The sequence below is a fragment of the Branchiostoma lanceolatum genome, chromosome 18 (assembly GCF_035083965.1).
Source record: "Branchiostoma lanceolatum isolate klBraLanc5 chromosome 18, klBraLanc5.hap2, whole genome shotgun sequence".
In the NCBI taxonomy this organism is placed as follows: domain Eukaryota; kingdom Metazoa; phylum Chordata; class Leptocardii; order Amphioxiformes; family Branchiostomatidae; genus Branchiostoma; species Branchiostoma lanceolatum.
This window is the reverse complement of record NC_089739.1, coordinates 5,381,079-5,409,017: the sequence shown is the minus strand read 5'-3', so window position 1 is coordinate 5,409,017 and position 27,939 is coordinate 5,381,079. Positions and strand designations below refer to the sequence as shown.

Below are 27,939 nucleotides of genomic sequence, written 5' to 3'. Positions count from 1 at the left end.
TGAGAAGATTGTACAGTAGTTTTACTGTTGAGGTCAACCCTATTGCCTTGTTGGCATCATAATGGCTGTGGGACTGCAAAAAATTAGAGATGTGCCGTTTTAATATTCAAACTGCTAACGCGATTAACCACTAAGTACTGTCAACAACCGACTACCTCCACATTTAGGTAACATCATTTTTTACCTCTTTTAACTAAATCCTAGAGTTTCCCAACAAAGCTGGGACACAGATTTAATTACATTAAACAGTATTTTTCAAAAATGAGAAATTATCGCCATTGCACATTGTCGCCATGACTACAATGCACATCTCTTTCAATTCAGACAACTGTACAATCATACATATAATAATAACAACAGTAATAATGATGATGATAATAATACATTCACTGAAATTCTTACGCAAAAAATTCCATAATACCTGTCAAGAGGACACTGGCACAAAAATGTTGATCATAACCTCTTTACCAGCCTGGGTGCTTCAAGAGTTATATTTAGAATCTCAGCAGCAAAATGTAACAGACATAGTATATGTAGATATGTACCTAAAACATGCACCTATCAATGAAGATCCTAGAGGGGAGCATTTAACCTTACGGGAGAGTGGGGGGTGGGAGACAACATTTATAACAATACTGCTATATTTTATGCTGTGGCTCTCAAATCAGCCAAAAGTCAAATTATCAATCACTCTAAATAATCTGACCCGTGTATGCTAAGTGCAAACCAGAATTTCATGCATGATAATACTTTGAAAAAATGGGGAATTTGATAAGATGTTTTTCGTCAAATTCCATTCTATACCTACCATCTGGATTTTCACTGATAGGTGGTGAAATGTAACACTAAAGAGTAGAGTGGGAATACAAGCTTGAAACTCGCATACTTTTTCATGTAACTAGAGTATGTATGGACCTTAGCATATAACAAAATCACAGACGAACAATTGTATACAGTCATGATGATGTGTTGTGTAGCAGCATTAACGAACTAGCCTTCTCGTTGTAATTAATGCACTTTCAGTGATTGTGCTAGGTAAGGAGTAAGCTTGTCCACGACATATCCCACTACATAATGGCCTGCTTTCCTTGCAAAAGTGATATTCTTTCATTGACAATAATACTGGTAAAATGTTTGCTTGTATTTTATGTGGATGCCAGAAATATTAATCCATATTCACCAAGAAAAATATAATTCCAATGTTATAGTGAAATACTGGCTTGGGGTTCTGACTTTTGAACATTTTGGTCATTTTAGGGAGTATCTAAAAAGGGGAGGGGGGCACAATTTCCATCATGATATGTTATGTTTTCTACATGTAGCTCTACTTTTAAGTTAATTCTGGATGGCTTCAAAATAGTCATGTAAAACTCCTGGTCATTTCCAATCATCACTTTTACAAAGAGACCTTGCGTACGGACAAGCATGAAAGTTGCACAAAAAAGCTGAAAGCAATAAACGGTATTGAAACTACTCAACATCTCAAAAGATATTTGAGAGAGGTATACATATATGTGCTCATTTGCATTTACAAACATTTGGCTAATTTTGTTGTATAACTTTTATATGCAGATATTTCTGCAATACAGTGAGTTTGACACAGAAAATATTGGCAGAAATCTTGAGGTACACAAAAAAATTACTCAAAATGCCTGATTCAGAAAAGACTGGTTTATACCACTATGGCTGTAGGTAAGATTTTTCTATTTCCCTCTACATAGGTGGTCCCTCCCATCCCTTTTATACACACAAAATGGACTTGTCCATTTGAAATATTTGTTATGTAGTGCATTTCTGGAGACAATTTTTTCGGTCCAATGTCTTTCACACATGATATGCATTTTGTTCAAGCATTTTGAAACAATCCTCTTTCAAAAAACACTTCACGCCAGGAATGAAATACAATTGTGAATTTACCGTCAAAGGGGGAGGGGGGCAATCAAGGGCCAAACTTGGGACAACAAAACAAGTTTCACAAGTGATATTGTTTGGAACAATCCATTCTTTAATTACCGACAAACAAAAATGGACTGGTCCCACTTTTTTTTCTTTAAAAAGGAGGGCAGGACCATTTCATTGGTAAGACGGGGGTGGAAGGGTACACTCTGAAGGAAGGAACAGTCAGCTACTGGACACAACAGTTGTTTTTCCCCCCATTCCTTGTGATGATCTTCAGCCGGGACTTTGGCCTGTATTTTTCCAGGAAGTTCAGTTGCTTGGCGTTGATGGCTCCACGACGTTTACTACAGGAAAGAACATGAAGGATGATAAACAAAAAAACAAACAAGAAATCAAAGATCTTTTACCTCAGTGAAATATTTATCTCTAGCTTTTCTGAATTTCTTAATGCCCTAGCCCTAGAATAGTACAGATGCTAGTGATCTTCCCCTTCCTTTTATTTCATATGTCATCTCTATTCTATGGCAGTTGTCTGACCAGCTGTCTATAGACTATACCACACTACTCTCAGGAAGGGGGTGTCGTCATGTAATGTTGCAGTGCCTGAAAATACTGCTAGAGGGCCTAAAGCGCCATGTTTCTTCCTGACCTCAATAACTACCACAAAAATGTCAGGCATGGTGAACTTAGACTATACAAAGATGGGATAAAAAGCGCCTCCTACTCACTCTCTGATGAACTGCACTGCATCCTCAAATTTCATTCCACTTTCCATCAAGGCCAGAGCAACCAGAACAGGTGCTCTGAAAATCGACATAACATCATGATTATCAAGGTTGTACATAAAGTAATCAATACACATTCATAGAAAACAATATAAAATTTGCTGTTGTTCACCTTGCAGTGCCTAGTGGCACATAGGTCAGTTTCCTTGCTGTTTCTGTAGCAGGGTATACTTTTACAGTGAGGGGTTGGTAGCCCTTCCCCTTTTAGGTGCTCAAGGCGCTTCCGCAAACACAGGACCCCCCCATTTTATGTCCCTTCCGAAAGACGGTGCAGCCCCAACCGAGATGTCCTGTCCCATGCAGGATTTTAACCTGGGTCTCCCAGTTAACAGCTAATTGGAACTAGGAGCTCAACTGTGAGGCTGCTACCAGTTGAGCCACAGGGACATCATGCCATCGCAAGAGGTGACAATAAAACAGGGCTGTCTCCAGGAACCGTCCCTCCGTCCTGGGACAGAAATTTGCATGTTGGGATGGAAAAAAAAAACTGTCATTCTGTCCATCCCAAAATCTGAACTTTTCGACATGAAATTGATGAAAATGTATCCTTGTAGGCTTGACATGACGAATTTAGCAATACATCGGCTCCCAAACGAGTGGGACGGAAACAATCAAAAGCTAGAGACAGCCCGGCTACTGGACATGCTGCCACCCACCTCCCCAGTCCAGCCACACAGTGAATGGCGATACAGCTCCCCGGGTCTTCACGGAAGCGAGTCTTCAGCAGGTTGAACCACTCGTCCACGATGTTGTTAGGTGGGGGGGCGCCATCATCAAAAGGCCAATCCTACAAAACAACACACCCCTTAGACTTATGGAGTAGACATTCAGGTAGCAGTTTCTACTAGATCTGATTACTGTCATTGTTGTTTCTGTCACTGTAACTTTGTGTTCACTGTTATCACGGTCACCTCTGTACTGTGAACTTATCATAACCTTGAAAATACCCGTTGTTATTATCTATGATTCCTTCACACATCCGTTCTGTTATCCTTGCCGCCAACGTGAAGTTAAAGTTCAGTGAAAATGTCAATTTTCCTTTAACAGTGAAATTTGTCTACCGTGACGATAGCGTCAATTAAGTACCATCCAAGTCAGATATATTGCAAAATGATAATAATCAGTTGAAAGTCAGTTTTAGTCCTACAAAAACAAAAAATCTGCCATTCCTTATTGGTGGAAAATTTCAACAAAAACATCCCTGCAGTTCCAGAGCAAGCTGCTATAGGGCCAAAATCTATACTACTCCTTCCTGACATCAAAAGCTATCTGTCACAAAAAAAAATTGAAAATGCATGTCCAGGACAAAAGATTTTTCAACTAGAGTTAAGTATTTGTGCTACATATACTTCAGGTTTGCTATATTAGTGTAGCGATTACGTTTTTTTTTATAAATATGAATTGGTATTGAATTTTTCTTTTTATTTGAGTTGAATACGTGATAGTTGTGTGCCGATTTATTAAAAATAGAAAGAACGCTAGCGACCTCAAAAAACACCCCTCCCAATGAAATGGTATGGCTACCCTGTGACGTCACAAAATGAAGATGGCCGCCACCACACATGCCAACGGATCCAACAAAGGTTTTGCTACCCAAACCTGTAATGGCAGCCCCCGCGCAAGCCGACGACATACTGACGTCACAAGTACAAAATGGCGATCTGTGTCGTCACAATTCAAGATGGCGGCCCCCGCACAACCCGATAGATCCTACACAGGTTTCGCTATGCAAACCTGTAAAAACAGACTTGTGTACTCACACAAACGTGAATGCCTTCCTTCTCCAGTGGCTCAGTGCTGTAGGTGGGCTCACATACTCTCACCAACTCCTTCACATTGTGACTCTTCAGTTCCTGCACAAAAATGACAGAAACATATGATCAAACTCTCAGTTGTTTTTTTTGTTGTTGACATAATGATCATAATTTGAATCCCCTAGCGACCATGTTCCATTACAGCATGTGTAACAGGTGTAAAATATATTCCAACATGGCACAAATGAAGTTGCATGAAAAGCCTGTATTTTTGTGTTGAGCACACTGACTAAAAGAATCTGAATGGTAAATTAAAAATCTCAATGTCAAAATCATGGAACTGTCTTGAATGTTCAAGACAAACTTGGTCACTAAACTTTCCTTAGAAGGAGAAATCCACAATTGCATGCTTTCGTTAACTCTATGCTCCTATCTTGCGAGCCTTTACAAGTTGAATGACCCCTCAATTCCTCTTTCCTAATTTTAGTTACTATCCTGCAACTATCAATGGTATTGCCCTTGGGTGATACAACTGTATGGAAGGTACCACTTACCTCGATGTACTTGGGGAGGTTGGAGTTGGAGGGGCGGTCCATTATCAAGAACCTCATGCCCTTGTGCTCAAGCACCACAGGCGGTGCCGGTCTGTTCAGTCTCGCCATGACGACGCTACTTCTCTCAACCAATCACAGCTCTCACGCTGACTGGAACTTCCCAAACGACACGGACGTCGTTTTCCCGCGGGAGACGGACGACTGACGGCGTCCTTTCTGACTGTCGAAGAATTCTAGTAAGGCAGGGGGTTTTGCTACCCGTAGTCGGAGTTACCCCATTCCAATGTGATTCTGGGAATATGCGGGAATGGCTGGCCCGAAATGGCAACGAGGTGCAACAAAGGGGGGTGGTTATTATTGCTGGGCGCGGGAGGCACAGTTCGGTGGGACGTTCACGCGTCGTGTTGTGCCCTGCAGTACTCTGCGCTATCCTTCACAAACGCCATAAATGTAACTCCAAGGCAGCCAAAGAACTGGGGAGAGAAGAAGGAGAGGACATTAGTTAGGACAACAGTTATGCAGAGGACATTCACACATGGTACACAAAGCAGTCAGAGATGGCAGACTTCACCCCCTTACCCGTACTGCTTTCTGAACCTTCCAGTCCAGAAGAAAAACTCCAGTTTCAGTTTATTTATCTAACGAGGAATACATTTCGCCTGGTGCTGCTTTTCGAAGATTCCTGGGAGTTCAACCCCTTACATAGAATTACCTTGCAACAATAAAGAAAATATTACCATTCATCAAACAACAGAAATCATGATTAGATGATAATAATTGAAATAACAATAACTTAATAGAACAGTAATATTGTGTCTAACTAGACATCATAATAATAGGAAATCTTAACAGTGGATCAACTTCATGCAAGAGTACAAACACACACATATAGAGACAACTTTTGTTTCGTTGTTTGACATAACCAGCGAACCACTTCTAAAAAAATTATAAGTTCTAGGTATAACAAACCAAGTTGTGTATGACCAGACTGCAATTAACCTTTAGCACACTGAAGTAGCCGTTTGGCACCCCATTTTCTATTGGTTACAGAGTTAGGCAGCAGGGAGAAGGTTAAAAGGTTTGATCCACTCACATCGGGATGGAAACCAATGGAATCCCCCTCCCTAAAACAATCCATCTACCCAGTAACATCAATGATTAACAAAACAACAATACAATTGAATTCTTAGTTTCACGAGTTTTTGCTAAGGTCATTAACAAACCTACAATATTTCATTGTAAACTAACATGCACTCATCAAAATTTAAGTGTCTTCCTACTATCCTAGATTCTGATCACAAGTAGAAGGACTCATGTACAACTTTACGGGTATATATAACTTGCACTAACTACACACCTCATATTGTCATAAGAAGCATATAGATTTTATCTATATTTCACCGTATGCTGTTGTCATAATGTAACTGGTACATGGCAACACTATATGAGTATATTATGTACACATGCATACTGTTTATAACATACAAGCATCAAAGAACATCTAACACTATAGAACACACATCACTTGTCTACCCTCTTGTTTTGCTTCATAACATTACGAGAACTTTTTTAACTTCTACCTTAGGATTTAGGAATGAAAGCAAATCATTACCTTTATAAAACATTAGAGCTACATGCACAACATTCAAACAGAATTTACAAGCGCCTCTACACAAAACATGTTACCAGTTTCGCAGGTCACGACGTTCCACTATCTAGGTAAACATTGCAACACAAGCTTCGCTAAAAATACCCCCGCACACATACCAACACAAACTCTACATATTTACCTTGGACTCCTAACTCCCTTCTTGTTCCTTCTCAAACTTCTAAACAGTTGCCAATACAAACGGTAAACTGCTACATCCCCTGGTATAAAGTATGTGAAAAACATCTCGTTGAATAGCCAGTAGGTTTAATACGTCAGTTATGTTGGGTATTGCATACCTTTCATATTGTAAGGGTCGTAACAGATATATCGTCACCCAATTTCCTGTAAGCTAGCAAGAGTTTGTGTTATCAAATATTCCAGTGGAAGTTTTATAAGGATGTGTTTTTTCAGTAGCAGAATAAGCTGTTATATCATCCTTCCGTTATATCAGGTTTGTATCTTTCATAATACAATCTTTCTGTAATATCATCCAGTTGTTACTCATCTTTCTGGTCTAATTATAGAAAATCTTTTCAACTAGGGGAAAAGGAAAGTTCAGTAACCTCAACAGTTTTCAAAATATGTCTGGTAAAAGAGGGCAACAGTTCAAATGTGATCCCCCGAAATTTTTACAGCTCTAAAAGGTCATCGTAACAACTGCATACGACCTCTGGAGGGATTAGAGGTCAAACAGCACCATAAACTGGCACCCTGGCTTGTCATAGGCCCAAGGGACTAACCTGAACATTTCAGTAATCTGGATTAACACATATTTATAGGAGGGTTGAGATTAAGCCAAAAGATTAGATCTACTCTGCAAAGAGATTATAAAAACTGTCAACAACCTATTTTTGTCTTCAATTCAAAGTCGTTTCCTTTCTTCCTACACCACATATTTGTATTAGTTGTCATAAACAGGCAAGATATGATCTCAAATATACAGTATCAAAGGCAAACAGCACAGTATGTTAACTTATTCAAATAAACTTGTCATAACAATAAGGCATACATATACTGTTAAAGTTGTAAAGTTTGCAAGGACTCAATTTCGCGGTAGGGAGAATAGAGTGTTTTTGGTGGTTTTAAGTTTGCAGTGGAAACGAGCGGGTAGCCGGACAGAATACAGAAGAAAAATGCTCACTGCGGTTTTAAGTTCACGATGAAAAGGTCTTCGCGAAAACTGCAAACATAAAACCATCACGAACATTTTCCCTTTTACGGTACTATAGCCTGTCCATTGCACCTGTTGCGTTGGTGGAAGAATTACAAAGAAAGAAAAATTCTTATCTAAGAAAGACTTAAGTTAAGAGAAAAGCACAACTGTCATAAAGTAACTATAAATGAAATATTTATAGCAATACGTCAACAAATGTTACTCTCATTGTAGATATATTCTTCATATGTCCAACTGATAAAAGAAGGGCAAACAGTATATGCCAACATTTACTTCCTGTTATTTGTTTACACGTCAAAACATCTACTGTACTTCCTTGTGTGGGTTATCCGGTATAGCATCTCACTATACAAACTACATATGTCTGGACCATATGGTGCTAGTTAGAAGGAAAACTAAACATGACTACATACAATAATTTAAACCGAATTATATATCTTACCAAGATTGGCTTTGCATTGAAACGTTTGTGAACAAAATATCTCAGGATATCATGAATAAATGTTGCATTTCTACCTTGATGAACAACGGAGGTTATGTTTTGGGTAGCGTTTGTTTCAAGTTTCAAGTTGGCATTTGAGACAAGCTAAGGGGGTAGGAGGAAAAAAAATTGCGGTGAATTTAAGTTTGCGGTGAATCTAGTCTACCACGAAAACCGCGAACATAAAACCACCGCGTACATTTGTGCATTTACAGTGACATGACAGTATTAATCAAGACTAAGTCAATGTCAATCCAAGGACACAGATGTTTATATTCTCACTTATCTAACCATTAAAACGTAATTCACACGTAATAAAGGGACATTATCTTGTCTATTTACTACAGGATTCCTACATGTCATTTTCCAATGCAAATGACTGTTACATCGGAATCACTATACATCAAAAACCTTTTAGTACAATTTACAGTGTCATTAACACTTAGAGTAAGATCTTTACACCTCTGTATTATCAATTTTTGTGTAGGTGAAGGTTGGATAAAGATTTCTTTTTTAATGTTTGACACTCATTCAAGACAACTTTAGAAATTACATGGTTTATAACAAAATACACTGATTCCATAGCCCCGGCCACTGCAAAAATGCAAAATAAAAACATAAAAATGCAAATATTTGACAAACATGCAGCCATTCTCTAATTGGGTGAAACAGCAAAATGTGATGGACAGTCAGGATCAGTCTATTTTTGTATAAAAACAATTGGTAGTCAAGTAAAAAGTACATTTTTTACAAGGGCTGCTACATTTTACAAGATCAGGGAGGATGATTTTTTTTTTACTTTCTATCCAGACGACTGTGGAAGTTCTTAGAATGTTGGAACATTCATACATAATAAATATGTATGATATGAAACATTCATGTTACATAACACCCACACATTTCCAGCACTACATGGTATCTTGACAAAAAGCACACACACCATATTTAACTTAAATCATGCATTCTTGTGACTAAATTTTAGTACGTATGTGAAACAAAAACAAAACCATTTCCAAGAAATTCTCCAAATTATGAAAGATTGATAACATCAAAATCAATAATTCTATGACATCATACAGTGGACTTCAAGCTACCAAAAACAGCGCTGAAATCGGACCGACAGCGAAATAGATGTGTCTGACTCAGTTGTCAGGATTAACTACGTTTACCATATTAGGCAAGCGCTGGCGGGTTTTTGATAAGCGGGGCACATTTCCCTTGAGTACAGATGACTCAGTAGCGTAGGGCTTATAGTCATAAACCCAGCTCAACGCACACAGATATCTATATCTTGATGATATGATATCATTAATACATTTTAACAAGTAAATTTTATGAGTTGCCTGTAACTAAAAATTTAGAATCATCTGCTTCAACTTCAAGGATTCTACAATTTTTAGAAAAAAAGAGAAGAAAAAAAATTTAAAAAACATGTCTCAAAGAGCTTTTAAAAATTAGTACGTTTGATTTTCTCTGCCAATCGAAATCTAAATTGAGAATAAAATACGCGGAATAAAGAGTGAGATATTAATCAAGTCATACGTCTGCCAAGAAAAAAAACATTTAGAAAGAGCTTTTAGGAGCTTTTACAAAATATCAAACAAATCAGTATATTTCATGCCGATTCAAAGTTGACCTTTCCATATAATTGACACAAAAAAGAAAAACAGCTAAAGTTGAGGATGAAATACACAGAATCAAGATATCGAAGTCCTACGACCACTGAGAAAAATTGTCTCCAAGAGCAGCTTTAACAATTTGTACAAAAAAGGATGAATCTATACATTCAAAATTGGGACCAATTCAAAATAGAACTTTCAGTTTAATTGACACAAAAACAGAATTGATAATGAAATACACAGAATTAAGACATCAAAGTCATACGATTGCTGATAACCTTTAAAATGACATTAGACCTACATACGCTGTTATTTTTAACAAAAAACTCCAAAACAAGTCGTCGTAAATTATCACCACAGACGCACACACACGGTATATCAGTCGGACATCGCCAGTTGTGCCTGTCATGTCTTTGCGACCTTCTCGAAAGGTCGGCGCGTGATCACACAACACGTCCCTTGATACCAGACCCCCTTTTTTCTGGGGTATTTAGCGAGGGATAGAAATGGCAACACTATCAATCAGACACCACATTTTTCGAATTTCTAAACAGCACTAGCTAGACACAAGCAACTACCACCAGTACCAGGCTAGATCATAATCTAACATATATACAATACAAGATATAATGTTATTTTTTCCATATCATATCATGTATGGCATAGGAAAATTAGTTTTTGATTTACGGTCGGTCAAAAAAATTAAGGGTGGTAGGCTGTGATTCTTTATGGGGGGGGGGGGATTTTGTGATCCAACAAATACAGTCAGTTAATAATAATCACAATGTAAAACTGAAATGCATTAGGACACTGGTATTTTCAACATCATATCTTAATCATACAGATATCCAAGTGCATTGTAAAAGCACAAGAACAAGTTGGAAAAATGATTTGACAATGCTTTATCACTCAGATCGAAAATTTTACTGCCACTATTTAGTCCACCAAAAGAAAGGATATCGGTCGGCAGGTTTTTGCTACCTTTGCTCAGGTAACTGATAGCACTACATTTATCTTCCTAGGCCCAACCAAAATCAACTAAGTAACACAATCAAGCTTATATATATCTGCCAAGAAATTATATTAACAACAAGCTGTATCATATCAATTTTCCAACATTTTCAGTGCTTCATTAGATATATTGAGCTCAATAAACACTGGAATCAGTCAAATATAACCTAGAAGTAGTAGAACCCAAAAGATTAATTACATTAGCAACAAGCTAATACTCAATCAAGCAAAGAAAAACATAATCAATTTTAATCATTATATTTCTTTCTCTATTTAGCTATTAATACCTATAATTAATGGCTTACAAGTGCTATAAACACATTAAAGAACAATGACTAATTGATACTTGTCAGTAGCTTTTGTGTTTCAAAATCATTCCAAGGTGTGAAATTGTCTAAGCCCAACAAGCATGCAAATTGAAGAAGACAATTGGACAGAGAATTAGGACAAGACTATTGAGTCAAGTGAAGGAAAATGTATAACCGCCCTTCGGCATAACACACAAGCGTGTCAAAAATCTGCTATCATGCTGTCACAAAAAATTATTTATCAAAGTTTTTATGATTCTTATTCTAGATGTATTGCAGGTTTTCCAAGCAAAAGCATAGAAAACAGAAATGTTGCAAAGCCCCCACCTATGACACCGTCAACAAGCTACGGCCGTATTTTAAAAATCAACAGATTCCTATATTTAAAAACTGTTCCTTTGGCAGTCTACAAGTTATCCAAAAATCTTAACACAGTCCTACTACTTTTCTATATGTGGTATTTTAGACCCCAGGGCGTCCCATTGATATAAAACTAGCTGTCTTTACGACAGGTATATCTGAAGGGTATATCCGCCTTATACAAACACAGGACACTTCCTGATTCTTTCATAGTATCCCTAGGTGATAAATCACGTCACAGCTTCTTAAACGACCTCCTTAAGAGCGGAAGGAGAAACCATTACTCATAAGAGGCTTTTCTGAAGTGCTCCTTTCAATTCACGTCATACGTAGGCTTCCCTATCATAAAATCAAGATAAATATAGAGATTTTTTTAAACATCCATTGAAAGTAATACTTCTTATTCCGTGTACACCTTGCCAAAAGATTAATCGTTTTCAAGTTAAGGTATCTACAGATCAGAGGTGGTCCCAAAACTCAAGACTCTATTCTAGAACATCTTAAGATATTAAAAGTCAATTTTTGCCGCAAGGAAGATCCATCACCCTTAACAAGAATAACTCAATCCTTGGCCTTGACTTGTCTGGTTGAAAAACTCCTGACCACGATTCCTTAAGTTTGAGACAAGAAAAACATCACACAAGAGAGAAGAGAGCCTTAGGGAAATTACTTTGACTAAGACGGATTCATTTTCTTCAAGACATTGACGGAACTAAAGACGGTGAGGATCAAGGAACTTTGAGACTCGAGCCAGAAATAGCTATGTTTTGAAGGATAACATAATTACGAAATTTAAGAAGAAGACTGAGGTTTTTCTCGGAATGAAATTGAGATTTTTGTCTATCTTTAAACAAGCCTTAGACTAAGTTAAAGTACATTTGTGTGTTATCGTTATAACAGAATGAATGTAATAACATCAGCATTTGTTTTATTGTTAAGGTTAAAATTTGTAAGCTATTTTACTATACGGTACAGTCAAACCTGCCCAAGGCGACCACCCGGCGGACCGAGCAAAAACGGTCGCGATGGACAGGTGGTCGCCATGAAGAGGATTCCACTCACATGTTTCCAGGTCGAGGTTTTCAAATACAGTACGTAAATGATGAAAAAATTATGTGAATTTAGACAGCATGACCCTCACCAGGTTCAATTCTCATTGACAGAAAGATCCTACAAAAATTACATTTTCCGTTATCGATGTAATAATTATATACCGCTACATCGTGTACAAATTTTCGTCATAATTTTGACTACAAAACGATGGTTGTCTCGATGATCTCGCAGCGCCCTCCCGCATTCACACGTTACATTGAATAGTACACACACACACGCACATCATCGAAGTTTTAAGGCCTAAGACAGATCCCTAGAAAACGCCTGCTGGTCCCAGCCTTTTTTGGGTCGCCGACCGCTGGATGAAAGGGTCAAAAAAATTTCGATCTGACAACTAAAGATGAAAACGGAACGCGTTAAAGGCCCTGTCACACTTGTGCGTATATTCAAGTCCGCATAAGTTGCGCATTAACATGTTTTTGGTGTAGATTAGGTTTGCAGCCCAAGAAGTCATTTCCTTGGTTCGATGGCCCCGCAGCACAACGGTGGGTCAACGCAGAAAACAACTTCTTCCCCGCAAACTTTACTTAAACCTAAAAAATGTTAATGCGCAACTCGTGCGCACTTTAATATACGCACACGTGTGACAGGGCCCTAACGGTGTGATTTCGTCGCGCCGCGCCGCGAAGCTCTGTGCCACCGCATCGAAGGGTAAGTCAGTGCAGCAGAACGCACAGCGTCCAATAAAGGTTTGCGAGATTCATGGAAATAAAAAGAAAATAAGAATTTTGATTTTATTTTTAATTCGCCAATAACTAGAGTATTCGTAAATGTTCATACACAAAATCATCGTGTTTTACAAAGGTCAGCGGTACGCCAAATCCGGGCCGCCCGAAATCCAAGATGGCGTCGGGACCAAGGAACAACATTTCTCGCCTGATGTTTTGCCCGCCGCGAAGTCATTTTTCGGCGGAATTTAGCAAGATACAGACACATTTTTGTTGAAAATACAAGAAATAGATAGTAATTTCTGTGAAATCTGACTTTTTGACGCCATGCACTACGTATTCGTTTTGAAAGTTGAGTTTAAACGGAACTGAGTTCACGTTAAACTATAAGATTACGATAGGCACAATAACATCACAAACATTTGTCTTTACAATGTTTATAGGGGGAACGTTTTATTAAAACACTTCATGGAGGAATCGATGGTATAACATTGCTATTCCATATATTTTTGATCTTATTTTTGTCCTTTAAAGTCTTGAAAACATTTCCGTGAAATCCGACAGCAAAATGATCTGATGTCACCACACGCTTGAAAATTAGGCGACCGCCATGGGCAGGGATTGTGCTCTGTGCGGTCGCAATTCGTGGCGGTCGCGGTCGCGTTGGACGGGTGGTCGCCTTGGGCAGGCAGCTTAATGCTTGTGCCTATGGGGAAAATTTTCGGGACCGAGAAAAAGCGGTCGCCATGGCCAGGTGGTCGCGTTGAAAAGGTGGTCGCCTAGGCAGGTTTGACTGTATTATCTTGTGGACATTTAGTAAAAGGAACATCATTCAATTGCAAACTATTCTAAAACATTGAGAACAAAGGGTGTACAAAAATGGATTAACAACATATACGAATGCCTAACATGTTTTTGTTGTCTAATTATACAACAACTGGAATAGGATTTCTCCCAGAATGAGGGACACAAGCCATGGGAAAATGATAACTCACCCTAAGGGCAGAAAACCCACAAATAAAGTGAGCTGTCAGCAAAGGAATGCTGGCAAAAATTCATGCTATTCCAACCAAAACATCAATATTTGTACTTAGCAACAAAGCCGACAATCTACCGGAATAACCGTTCAATCTTTAACATACAGGTTTTAACGTCTTCAATCATTAAGAACTACATAGATTATTCTAAATGGTGTAACCTACAGACTTTAAGAAGGTAATACAAAGAAGCGTAGTATAGTCATTGCGTCAAGACAAAAACTAAAGCCTTACCACTTATACTGGAGAAAAACTTTTCTACTAAGTTGAGCAGTGACAGAGCTATCTACCACATAAAAATCACAACCACCACATAAAAATCACAACCATAGAATTTCCGTTTTAAAGTAACACGAGATATCAAAACCAGAAGGTCCACTACAGTACCGTAGATAGCCATTCGGACAACCATTATCAAACTTGACCTTCATTTTCCCAACCCCAAGTACTACCCACCTACATAATATCATAAGAATCCATCCACAAAACCAAGTTACCATACGGTATGCTGTCCACAAACAAACACTGAATCAGACACACATACAAACGGAGCCGAAAAACATAACCTTCTTGGCGATTGCAATAAACATAGATCAGTACATTCCTTTAGTTCTAGGCTAGACAATGCACCTGTAAGTCCGATCAAGGAACAGTGAAAAATAAGCGTACTCACTTTTGGTCTATATGAAGTTCATTCAATCTTAAACATATCCCTCCTCCTTGCTTGACTGGTCAGGTATTCATGATTGTAAGTTCGCATACATGTTCATCTTTCTGACTCATAGTCATACGGCAGTTCAACCGTTATGCAAAACGCATGACTTACTCTTCAGGAAAAAAATCAGAGAAAGGCTACGAGTTTGACCTTCCCACTGACTCAGTATTCCTACCGATCGACTGATACCTTCATATTATGTAGTCATCGTCAGTCAATCTACAGTCTGACTAAACCTTTACACACCCATCTAGCATACAAATCATTCTTGAAAAATCATGTGCCCCTAGGAAAATCCATAGTGGCTTCACCTAGAGCAGAGTTAGATTTACTTAGAATACAAATGTGAGAGTCTGGCATCATATGATATACAGTCTGTCCTCTATGGCTCTAAGATCTTCAAGATAAGGCCGGAAAATGTGAATTTATCAAGCTAAGCATTACCACTCTCTTAAAACATGTGACTTGTATTGACTATATTATAGCTACGTGCATGCAAAGCTCTTATGTTGTACCAAAGGGTTGTTACACATAAATGCGGACATACTCTAAGATGTGAAATATTCGAAGTGGTTTTATGTTTGCAGTTCTCGCTTTGAATTATGCTACTACAGTTGTTTCAACCATGGACTTTAAATACTGCAAATGTCTCCTTTCTCCTCCGCAAAATTAAGTTCCTGCGGTAAACTAAAGAATCTTGTTGACAATTTTGACTGATTTTTTTTCTATAACAGAGAAAGAACTACCCTCCCCCAGAAAACCCAGTTTCTCAGCTTTACAAGTCACAGCCCTAATTTGTGAACAGACTACTAGAAAAACATGTACAAGCTCTGCAATCTGTACAATCTATTTTCTGGCACTACAGATTTCAAACCAACACTTCAATCAAACTGCCTTCAACATATGGCATACCAAAACTGAGCCTGGATACCGTAAATTCATCTATTTTTGTGGGGCCTAATTTCTCGGTAGGAGGGGAAAGGTGTTTTTTTTCAGCAGTGTTTTTTAAGTTTGCGGCTGAAACAATTCTGTAGTACAGTAGTCGAAACAGAAACCGCTAAAATAAAACCACCGCAAACATTTCTATATTTACGGCATTTTGCAAAAGGGGGATCTCAATCTTACCTCTAACATTAGAATACTGACAGGAAATACATAATTCATTACTTCATAATAGAAGGCTACACAGACACATATGTTTACTTTTAGGTAGGCCGTTGGTTTTGTAAACAAAAACATCAGCCCTTGCAGTGTTGATATTTCACAGGCCACTGGAAATTTGTCCAGAGGACAACAACAACATCATCTAAACCAGGAAAACATCCACTTGTAGCTATGCATGCCAATGGTGTATTTTCCTTAAATACATGTACATAGCAATACACTCTGGCGTTTTCAAATAGTCCTTTTAGAAATATAGATATTTTCTAGACATAGGGGTACACAAACTACGCTATTAAAATGCTGTTTTATCAAAAATAAGGTTTTTATATGCACACCATATAATTTGCTTTTGTGTTAGAAATACATGTAGTCAAACATTAAGAGTGTTTGGAATCAAATATTCTCTAGCAAAAAAAAAAAAACACTAGATGATCGTCTTCTAAATTGGGAATCAAACCCGTGACCTCAAGAATTTTCTAACAAGATTCCGACTAGAGGAACCCAGAGGAAAAGAAAGGTTGACCGAGAAATGTTATGTGAGAAAAGGGCTTGCGAAGGACAAAGAAAAACATGTTGGCGCATTGCACCATCCGACTACATTTTTTCGCAATCATACGCAACAAATTTCACAAAATCTTCTCCCAGACAACATTTCTAAAATCCCATATCGCTATTCTTCTATCAAAATCGACAAAACAGATAAATATTTCACGGGGAACCAAACAAATGATAACAAAACGGAACCACAACTAGAAATCTGTGTCCAGAAAAAATGAATGAAGGGCGAAATTTAGTACTTTCTTTCTCTGCGCACGCAGTTAAAAGACTTCTTCCTAGCAACCGCTTTGTTCTGATGGATTCTTAAAAGATTTAAGACTACCTGGAAGGTTGGAAATGCTGTGGGAAGACGTAGAAGTCGCCTGGTAGCTTGTCTTCAGGTTACGATCGCGGGTTTCAGAGCCAGAAATACCGGGAGAAATTTTACCCGAAGCGAGGAATTCGGGCTGGGCCGGAAACTGGCTCTAACCGGCACGGCCGTTTTCTCAAAATCTTCACACCACGTGAGAGAAAACGCCTCAAAATCAACCCCCGGACCAGAATAAAATCTTCCCAACCAAGAAAGATTGTCTACTCACCATAATAGTCTTACACATTAGCGATAGGTGTCGCTGGGGAAGGCAACGGAGAAGAAAATTGAGGTAACACGATGTGGAACAACCTGAGACTTCCCTCCCAACAACCGACTCAAAATGGACGATCGTGACGTCACGATGGCGAGTACTGCGCATGCGCAGGAGTCTAGGGGTCAATGCGTCACAACCTTTGCTTTCGCGTCAGAAAAACGGATATATGTAACAAATTCCAGTAATAAAGAAACAATAACGACGTTTTCAAACTTCTTTAAGATTTATTCAAAGACAGAAACGTTTTCAGGGACAAAGGAGCTTGATATCCTTTCGTGGGGCGTTATTATGATGTTGTTATGACAACGAAGAAATCAGAAAGACGTGCGCGTTTCTAAGCAATATCTTGCGATAAAGAAACAACGATTTAAACCTTTCTTACGCACATGTAAGATGCTTACAGGGACATAGAAACGTTTTCAAGGGCAGAGGAGCTTTTTATCCTTTCTTCGTAGAGGTCGGGTGTCTTGATGGCGGTGTTATCAGCGACGGTTGTCATGACAACGAGGAAATACGCAATAAGGAAAGATCGAGTGATAATAGTTTGACGCACCGACTGGGTTAAAGAGGCAGGGACGTGAAACTCTACACGAAGTGGGTTTCCGATTTCAGTTGCCTACCGTCAGCCTACGTGTCTGAAAAACGCACGTTTGCAGTCGCCATTTCGGAAAGGTCAGGACTGTGAAATGCCACTGTCTGACAGTTTATTATGGTAGTTTATTTCTTTTGCCTCCACGAAAAATGGAGGTATTGTTTTGGGTCTGTCTGTCTGTGTGTGTTTGTTTGTGTTTACAGATATTTGTGGTCAGCATAACTTAAGAACCTCTGGATGGATTGTAATGGTATTTGGTATGTGGGTAGGTCAACAGAACGTCCGGTTTTGTATCTATTGTCTGGGACATGTTATGGTCTATTTCTTTGTGGAAGACAGCTTTTGGGGAAGTGGTGTAGGTTTGGGCCCCCAACTAGTTTGTTTTCTTAAAAACAGATCCACACCAAGCTCAAATATCTGTAAATTAAATGTTTGCACTTTGCATGAAATTAAAGTATATTCATATCAACGTTAACGCGTGCGCAAATACTCGAAAGGAAATACATCGATCAGACAGAAAATAACAATTGGCAAACAGACCATACCCGTACTGCAATGTTCAAAACAAATGTCTCTGATAAAAACGGTTTCAAGAATGCTTTTTGGCCGTACCGCAACAACAACGAGTCAGAAATAACATTTTTTGATATCATAAACGTAGACAATTTTCTTTCATTGCGGCATATGTTTTCAGGCGTGTAATTTTTCCCGCACGCCGACGCTATATGATGACACGGCGAAATTAGCCATTTGCGGCGCGCGTAAGGTAAAGCGTGGGTAGCCCTAGAAGTGCTTTCATGACGCTCACGAAACCACGGGTGGCACTGGGAGAAATTTAGACAATTACAAAGAGCAATTTGGGTCACAAATATCCGCCCAAACAACGTCTTAAAAGGAATTTTCACAAAATATGCTAGGCGGTATTTGGCAGCTTGGCCCTAAACAGAATTAAACCGAAGTAAAACTTAACCACAGACCACAGCACGTCCAGAACCAATGACACACAAGAAATGCTGCTGCAGTACCAAGGTCGACCATCAGGAGGCCCGAAATCACACTTCGCCGTTGGGTTTACCCAACCTACCCACCTACCAAATATCCTCGCAATCCATCCAGCGGTTACTCAAATATATCACCATACCGATCGTCAAGAGTGAAAACTATACCTCCATTTTTCATGGAGGTAGTGAAAAAGAGATACTAGAAATGTAAGCATGATTTTGTCATTCGTTGTAGTTTGTCAAACACAAACAAACAATTGCTATCAAAACATATTCTACTTGCTAGGGACAAGTAAGAAGTAGAACGGTATGTATCAAAAGAGCAACGTGTTGACATTCTAATACACAGTGGCGTTCGGGAGTGAGAGCCGTCCTTAGTACTGAAATGCGTTCCACTGACGAGCTAGTGTAGTAGTCCACAGAGAACATTACAGGCTACCAATAGCGCTGCGTTTTGATAACATTCAAAATATTCCTTCTTGTGTGTGTGTGTGTGTGTGTGTGTGTGTGTGTGTGTGTGTGTGTGTGTGTGTGTGTGTGTGTGTGTGTGTGTGTGTGTGTGTGTTAAATCTAATGTTTATGAAATTATCGCAAATTCCAACGCTACCTTCAATATTGTCACATTTTGTGAAATATATCTAGAACAGCGGCTACCCAAACCATTTTTATCGCAGTAAAATAAAATATGAATCACATGATCTATCCAACATACGCCTTTTGTAGACTAGTGTCTCTGATGCAAATCTTTTAAGACCTCACAATTCCCAGCATAGGACGAACAGCCCCTAAGACTACCGAGAATTTGAATAAATCTTTATGGTTGTTGGTTTCCAAGAAATGGTGTAATAACCATCCGGTGTCACGCCAAATTTGTGCTCCGTCAGGTTTCTGTTTCGTGGGGTCGTGTACGTAAGCCTCCATAGCGCTACCTCTTATCCCAAAAGCCGCAAAGACTTCTGCTAGAAAATTACCACGTTCTACGAGTGTGACGCACTGCTCTCCCCTCAGGTATACTGGAAACCCCGAGCAGTGTCGTGGCAAATATTGTGCAGGGACAAGAATTTACCACGACACTGGGGCTCTAAAGGCAAGACCTGCAAATCTGCTTATCACGTTTCATAACGACACAAATGCGCCTCAAACCTGACGTATATAGAGTTGGCATTAACCACGTTTCAGCGTTTCATAATCATGTTTCAGCGATGAAAATAGTTTATAGGCAACCGAAACGATATTAGGACCAAAAAATGAAAATAAAAAAATGCCGACATTTTTATGGTAGTAACATTCACTAACACTGTTTAGCACATTTGCGTGATCACTTCACACTTTGAGCATTCTAAAACCACGCAAAAACGTGCCGTACAATGATTCCCTTACTTTCGCGAGCCTACGAAACCCCCCGCGACGATTTTCAGTGAGTTCTCACATCACACCGACGTCATATTTTGCATCATGGATGTCGCTATACATTTTGATAGTGTTGTTGGAACTAATCTTGTATAGAAATGACTAAATAAATTGACTTTCAAAATCCAATGTTCGGGCCCTAATATTGCTTGAGTCTCCCAGTCACGTTGTTTGTCAACGTAATTTTCATGGGTTTACATACGAAATTGACCTTGTTTGGTTAACACGTACGACACATATAAGAAAACGTAACAAAATAGCGAGCCTTCTTTTTTCCAAAAAAGAGTGATGTTATGGTGCGCTTACGTTGACCATTTTGAACTTTTGGCCCCCAAACAGTTTTTCCTTAAAGTACTGTGGCCATTCCCGGGCGACAGTCTTATACGGTATCTGCAGGATGCTTTCCCTCTTTTGTAAAACGTTTCCCATAGCCTGAGTACCAGCCTCCGTAGTGACCTTGCTAACCACCGTGTAGCGAATTTTTTGAGCCAGCGGTCACTACGGAGGCTGGTACTCAGGCTACGTTTCCCATACATTGCAAATAAGTGTAGTGCACGTTGACATACGATGGGGGAGGGGGGTAGAATTCTTTACCTAACAGTTAGAACACGATATGATCTGCCGTATAAAAAAGACACGTACACAATCGGATCACCATCGGCCGCCAACCACCATTGCATGCAGCTACACAACCTAGCTAGTAGGCCTGTACGTTAAGAATGAATGCTACAGCTAGGTTTAATCTGGCGAACACTTAGTCTGTATACAATGACCCTGCTGTTTTTATTGTAGATGGTTAATTCGTAAAAGTGACTTCGAACCAGTTTAGCTCACTGAAGAGCTACTCAATAGAGAGACAGACGTTATATACAACTAATATTTACAGGTTCATTCTACCGAGAAAATTTTTGCCAAGCGCAATGAACAGTGGACCACGGCTTAACGTCCCGTCCTAAGGACTGCGACCAATGCCCGAGTAGCGTGTATGTCAGTTGGGATTCAAACTCACGACCTCTCGGCCCAGAGGTAACTAACCAAGTCATTATCTTGTTTATGATTACAAACTGAATGAAACAAACACATAATATTTCTACAACAACCGACATTCTTAGACATTCTTAAGTTCAACATATCAAAACTGACAAGTGTTTTAGCTACAAACTTCACCGTAAAATAACAACGACACACTAAAACTATCCCTCGCTTATACGTCATTGTATATAAGTCATAAAATTAATTCTAAACAATATATGTACTTATTAACTTACCATGTATTGTACCATCAAAGCTCGTACAGTCAGCGCTCTCTCTGGCAACATTCGCTCGACATTGATTCAAACTAGTCTCCTTCCCAGACTTCTAATTGCGCAGGCGTCTATTTTGAGGGGGACGCTGGTCAATTCGCGATCTTCAACAGGGGCCGGGTTCTCTAATGCCGGCCGGGGGACATCGTTTCGGCGCCGAAGGAAAAAAAAATGACCTCCTTCAGCATTTAGAGAACCAGGCTCATGTTTAAAACCGAAAGTAAGCGCTCTCCCCAAAATAAACACGCGTTGCGCCTAGAAGTCTGCGAGGGAGACTACTTCAAACATATAGCTTTGAGACGAGCCCCAAACTACGTATGTGATAAACGGATTGTTGGTGCACAGAAACCGGCAGACAATCTCATCATTACAAGCTGTGGATTACAGCTTGGCGGGATAAATCCCTATATTTGGATAGCAGTGGGGGTGGGTTTAATTTCTACCCATGCGTCGCGTTGCTTAGCAACGAAGGCACACACGTATCCAATGTTTTGATAATCTTTTCCGTTGCCCTTTGACCTTCATCATGCTAAGGTAGCCGTTTGGAACCAAATTTGTATTGGTTATCTGGTTGAGCAGCAGGGAGGATGTTAATTTGCTGGATAATGCTTTTTCTTTTCTGTTTAGTTACCTTCGCCAAAAAGGTTATGTTTTCGGGTGCGTGTTTTTTGTTGTTGTGTGTGTGTGTGTGTGTGTGTGTGTCTGTGTGTGTGTGTGTGTGTTTCCGACTGGCTGTGAGTGATAACTCGAGAATCCGTAGCGGATTGTTATGGTACTGCAGCGGAACGTCCGGTTTAAGTATTTCGTATTCTGGACAAGCTATGGTCATGATTTTTGAGCTGTGGATGGCTCTTAGAAGGTTGAGTTTGTCGTTGAGGTTTGGGCCCCCTAGCCGCTTTTGGGGGGAACTGCAGAGCCGATTTTGTTTCAAACTTTGAAAGAGAATAACTCGAGATCGTCATAGTATTTGCTATGTTTTTTAATTGTTCTTCTTGCAGCTTGGTCGGGAGGCGGTAAATCTTATTTCAAGGCTACATGACGTCAAATTTGACACGGGTATTTAAGTTCTAGAATGTTTATTCAATACCGAAAGCAATTTCAACAGTAATTCGACGGGGAAGGTAGTGAGTGTATGTTCTGACCACTTTGTAATTAGTTAATATCTTCGGTAAAATCCTTTCCACACCTATCGATGTAGAGGAACGGTGCCCATCTCTATTTCTACAGGCTTTTAGCCACACAGGCCCGACTACAGCAGATAGTCCACTGGTAGTGGAGAGTGTTCAACTACTATAGTCTTTCTCATAAGTGCTGAGTGCTAAGAAGAGGAAGCAGTCAGTAGCATTTTCAAGTCTTTGGCATCACCCGAAGTTCCAAATGCATAGCAAACACTTCATTACATAATGGATTTCTTTCAGAAAACGCATTTTCTAAGCACGGTTATCTAACACAAAAAGACTCGAGTACTCTTTCTTGTTATGCATGTTGATTTGAGTTTGTCGTGACTCACGTGAGATTATGGCACAAACAAGAGTTATTCTAAAGATCTCATGTATGCCAAAGTGAAACATTAATAGTGCTTCTTATATGTCTTGTTTAAACAAGGTTTTGACATAACATCACATGTGTCCATTGATCACTTCGTGTCACTCTACGGTAAACGTGACTAGCGTAGGACTAGTGACTAGAAAATATATTACTACAGAAACACAAATATACGGACCAAAAACAATAACTTTCCGCGAATTAGTAGGCTATCCCATTGACCTTGTGACCTGGAATGTCTGTCAGCTGTCACACAAGGTTAATAAATTACTAATTCTCTCAACTCTGAACTCCACTTCCCGTCACTTCCCTAACTCTGACCTTTTGTACCTTCCTTCCTTTCACATTCACACGTGCTGAAACGTGCCTAGCTTATGGAACTAACGGCGGAAACGCACACAAGCAAGTAAACAGACACACCGAAAACACAATGTCCGCTTAAGGAATTGACAAACAAACAAACAAACAAACAAACATACCCCCGTCTACATGTTCCGACCCACCGATCACGTAACCACACAGAAAAATAGCCAAGGGAGATGAAAACACGACCCCTTTTTACAGACAAGGATTCATTTATCTTGGTCTAGACAATCGTGTGATTGTTTCGTCTATTTTAAACAAGGACATGTGCGTATGAGATTAGTTTTTTTTTTTCTCTTCTGTCATATGTAAGCGTCCGTTCATTCACCTTTTATTTAAAGGGGCTAAGGCGGGTATTTGAGACTGAACATATATAAATCTGTAATATCGAATCAGGTTGGGCTAAGCTATATTCAAATCGATCTGCTTTTGTGATCGAATCTATTGAACTTAATACTTAAGCTCCCTTGGAAAATTTCAAATCTCAGTTAACTGAAGGGACCACCCTAATGATTAATAAATAGAAAAATAGATAAAGTAGATGAATAAATAAGCAAAAAAATGTTCTCCACTCGAGGTGTTAAATTGACAACCGTCATTATGGCGTATTACCTTTTTTACCTCCAGAAAGCTGGAGGTAACGTTTTTTGGTGTGTCTGTCTGTGTGTATTTTCCGATATATTTGTGATCAATATAACTCAAAGGTAAATGTACTGCTAGTTCTGTCCGCAAGAGAATAACGGCTAATACGTCAGTAACGAGCGTGAACTAAATTCTACAATACAAGCCTCGTGTTTCCCTAAAGTTCTATAGTTGATCATGTAGTTGGGCCGAGTTGACCATTGTGTTAGGCCGAGTTGGGAAAGGGCCGAATCGTCCTGATTCCATGTCGGAACTGCGTCTTTTTTCATCTAGCTCATCTTTTTCTTTGCAGGACTGCTGAAGTAAATCAATTAACCCTAATACAAAGTCTCAAAAGATGGGCCGGTAAATGATTTATTTATAGATATGTAATAATACTTAGAAAGGTGTCCCTGAATAGTGGTCCCAAGTGACACGTTTAACTACAGAGTACTGACCCTGAAGCTAGTGTCGTCCGCTGTGGCGGATTATTATGCAGGGCTCAAAATTAATTTTTCGGAATTTAAGCCTGAACAAATGACGGAATATACAGAATAGGGTATACCAAATTATGACTTAGTTCTTTCACATTTTCTTGGAAGAGTTCGCTTAGGGCTCGAAATATAATTCTCAACTTTTACTGATACACATGACAAAACTTGCGATCATAGGAAAAGAGGTATTCTGTGTAGACTATGCCCCTTGAAAAACAATTCAATAAATTAGAATGGGGCTACCCAGCTGTTTGAAAATTCAATAAATGAATAGATAGATTCTGCGTCATCAGTATTCGTTTTCCGGTGTTTTTTTTTGCATTTTTCGGCATACATTAGCCCATTTTGCCACTTCTTTGTACGATTTACAGTATGGTCGCAAACTCTTTTTGGCAACGGACAAAAATTGATGCGTGCGCGGATGTCATCCATATAATCAAGACAGAGTGGCCTTAAGGATACAAGAAACGAAAATTAAAACAATTGAATGGTCCATCAGAATTTTTCCGGAGTAAGGTAATAATATCTAACTCACATAGAACAGTGCAACACATGGCCATGGGAAAGGTTCACATGTTCCGAGCAAACATCCAAAGAAAATCATATTCTTTAAGCTGATGCTTTGTAGCGTTGTTTTGCTATTTTTCATTCGTACGCATTTTATATGTGGTTTCTTGTTTGTTTGTTTATTTGCTGGTGCTGCTATAGAGAACAAATCAGAGGAAAAAATAAAGGTAAAACGATCATTTTTGCTCTGTTGGTGTCGCTGTGTTTCAAAGTTTTTAACCAATGCAACAGTTTGAAAGTTAACTGGGGATTCACAACCTAGTCAGCAGGGGCATTTCGCAATCATACCAACTCTAGTCGAAAGCTTTTCTAGGACATTATGCATAAATTCCAGGAAAATGAATTCCTGTCATAAAAATATGTCGTTGATCTGGGAAACAACATTCCTTCTCAGAAATAATCTTTTATGTCAAATACACAACATTTTTTTTTTCATGTCTGGTGTTCTAGATTAAATTTTCACCAGTTTGATATTCATAAGTCTGAGCCAGGGTGGCCAATTTTATACGTCTAGACCTATCTTTTGTTTGTTTGTTAGTTTGAATCTTTATTTATGCATGAGAAGTTCAAATCGGCCTGCAGGCCGCTTTTCATAAAAAGAAATGAAAATCTGAAAAACAATCACAAGTGTTCCTGTATATTCTTCGATGTACCGATTTATGTGTCTGTATCTGTGTCTGTATCTATATAGCCGGTATAACCGCTCTTCGATGTGACACACCAGCAGAGAAGGGAAACATTTCCAAAGGGCTAACTAGAAGAAGTCAGCTAGAACAAACTTTGGATGTAGTCTTACATTTGTAGCTTGCGTTTGGTGATACGCTGGTACAATGTATAACCATCATTGTAAATGATCATGTAGTTGGTTAAGTTGCGGCTGACGTCGACAGATGTTTTAAATTCGCGGGGATTTGATTTCGCGGAAGGGAGAAAATGGAGTGTTCGCGGTGTTTTTTAGTTCGCGGTTGAAACATTGTGGTTGGCGGGCAGAAGACAGAACAAGCATTTTCGTGGTGGTTTGAAGTTCGCGGTGGTTTGAAATACGCGGTGGTTTGAAGTTCGCGGTGGTTTTGCGGTGAAGAGGTTACTGTGTTACTAAACCGCAAACATAACACCAGTGCAAACATTTCGAGATTTACTGTAGTTACCCCCCCCCCCCATCATCATTCTGAGTTAGACAGCAGATACTATATGTCAAAGTAGTAGACACATGGTATACAGTACGTGGTTGTACCCAAAGTTTCTTTGAAAATTATGACATTAATTTCCGTCATAGCTAGCTATTCACATTTTTGTGTGGAATGATTATTTCATATCAGCGTTAAAATATGCATTATTGAAATGTTATAATATGATATTTATTTTACAACGTAGATACGAAAAGCAGATGACAAAAAGTCGATGTGCTAGTAGTTTGCTGTTGGCGTATTTTCATTAGAATAGCGTAGAAAATGAAATTCATTGAACTACTATCAATTCTAGAACTACATACAAAAAGGAAGCAATATTCTTAAAACTTCCTAATAAATACTGACTGAAATCAAATTTACAAAGCAATAAAAATACATCTAGCTATTTTCTTAGCATTAGATCACCACAGTGTTTTGTATACGTACGTAGTAGTGAGTGTCTGATTCAAATGGGTCAAATCTTATTTTCGTGAGGGTATATAGACGGGCTTATATAACATAGGTATTTTATTACATAACAGATACCTCTATGTCACACATAACTATTTAAAGGCCAAAGTGAATTGTTCTAACTTATGACGTAACATATAGGCCTTCGCATTTTACGTAACTCGTGTTAGTTCAGTCATTAATAACGGTTTTGATTTAGATACATTGCCAAATTAGATGATTATATAATTTTCTTGCAATACCCTTGCCAGTGGTTCTCTTAGTACAGCTATAACAACTACGTATACGGGAAGTTTAATTGCGTAGAACTAGTGGTATCAGTCATTAACAAAGTTCCCAAGAATCATTCACTAATTCTACAATCTCCATAAATGAAGGAACTCAGTTATGATCACCAATTCATGATTTACAATGTCACCAAAAAATGATAATCGCACAAACATATAGACGAAGAAACAAAGCACTAGTGTATCAAGATTTGATAGAAGAAGAACTGAAATTGCGCGACTGTTGTATCAGGTACAGAGTATGGCATATATGGCAGTTAAACTCGTACATACATGGCAAAAATCCTAAATAACCACTCTAATCGAAGAATAAGAGTAAAAACATTCCAGCTATAAATGCTAATATTCTAGAACATTGATAATAGTATGCTGCGTCAAGAATGTATAACATTGTGTGGTTGTTGCACAGAGTTGTAAATGAATTGGCCTACAAAAGTAGATGTGAACAGGGCACAACACTATCATATTGGAGATCTCTGTCGTGGTAAGTGGTAATATGTACATCGTATCTTACCTTACTCCCCACGTTGGCTGTCCGACTGGCTCTCCGAAACCACTGCGTTTTTCAGAATGATGCCAGGGGACACAGAGAGCCCATTGGTGGCGTTACGATCGCCTTTTAGAGCCCTGAGTTCAAA

At 38.9% G+C, this 27,939-nt stretch overlaps 1 protein-coding gene and 1 long non-coding RNA gene across 4 annotated transcripts; one reads left to right on the top strand and one right to left on the bottom strand.

Annotated features, from left to right (window-relative positions):
* On the bottom strand, window positions 1-27,939 carry LOC136423910 (protein tyrosine phosphatase type IVA 1-like). Of its 3 annotated transcripts, none has more exons than XM_066412301.1 (6): window positions 27,816-27,939; window positions 4,993-5,465; window positions 4,445-4,537; window positions 3,341-3,471; window positions 2,628-2,702; window positions 1-2,243 (listed from the first exon to the last, which is right to left on the bottom strand). In XM_066412301.1, exons 2-6 carry the CDS (start codon window positions 5,098-5,100, stop codon window positions 2,126-2,128), a joined length of 525 nt encoding a protein of 174 aa, XP_066268398.1. In that variant the 5' UTR covers window positions 5,101-5,465; window positions 27,816-27,939; the 3' UTR covers window positions 1-2,125. The 3 variants fall into 3 exon arrangements, with proteins under 3 accessions (XP_066268398.1, XP_066268397.1, XP_066268399.1); XM_066412300.1 differs by lacking the exon at window positions 27,816-27,939 and adding an exon at window positions 17,430-17,569; XM_066412302.1 differs by lacking the exon at window positions 27,816-27,939 and adding an exon at window positions 17,174-17,301.
* Window positions 17,974-23,403, top strand: LOC136424795 (uncharacterized). The gene is made up of 2 exons (XR_010753929.1): window positions 17,974-18,149; window positions 23,012-23,403. It is a non-coding gene; the product is annotated as an uncharacterized lncRNA (long non-coding RNA).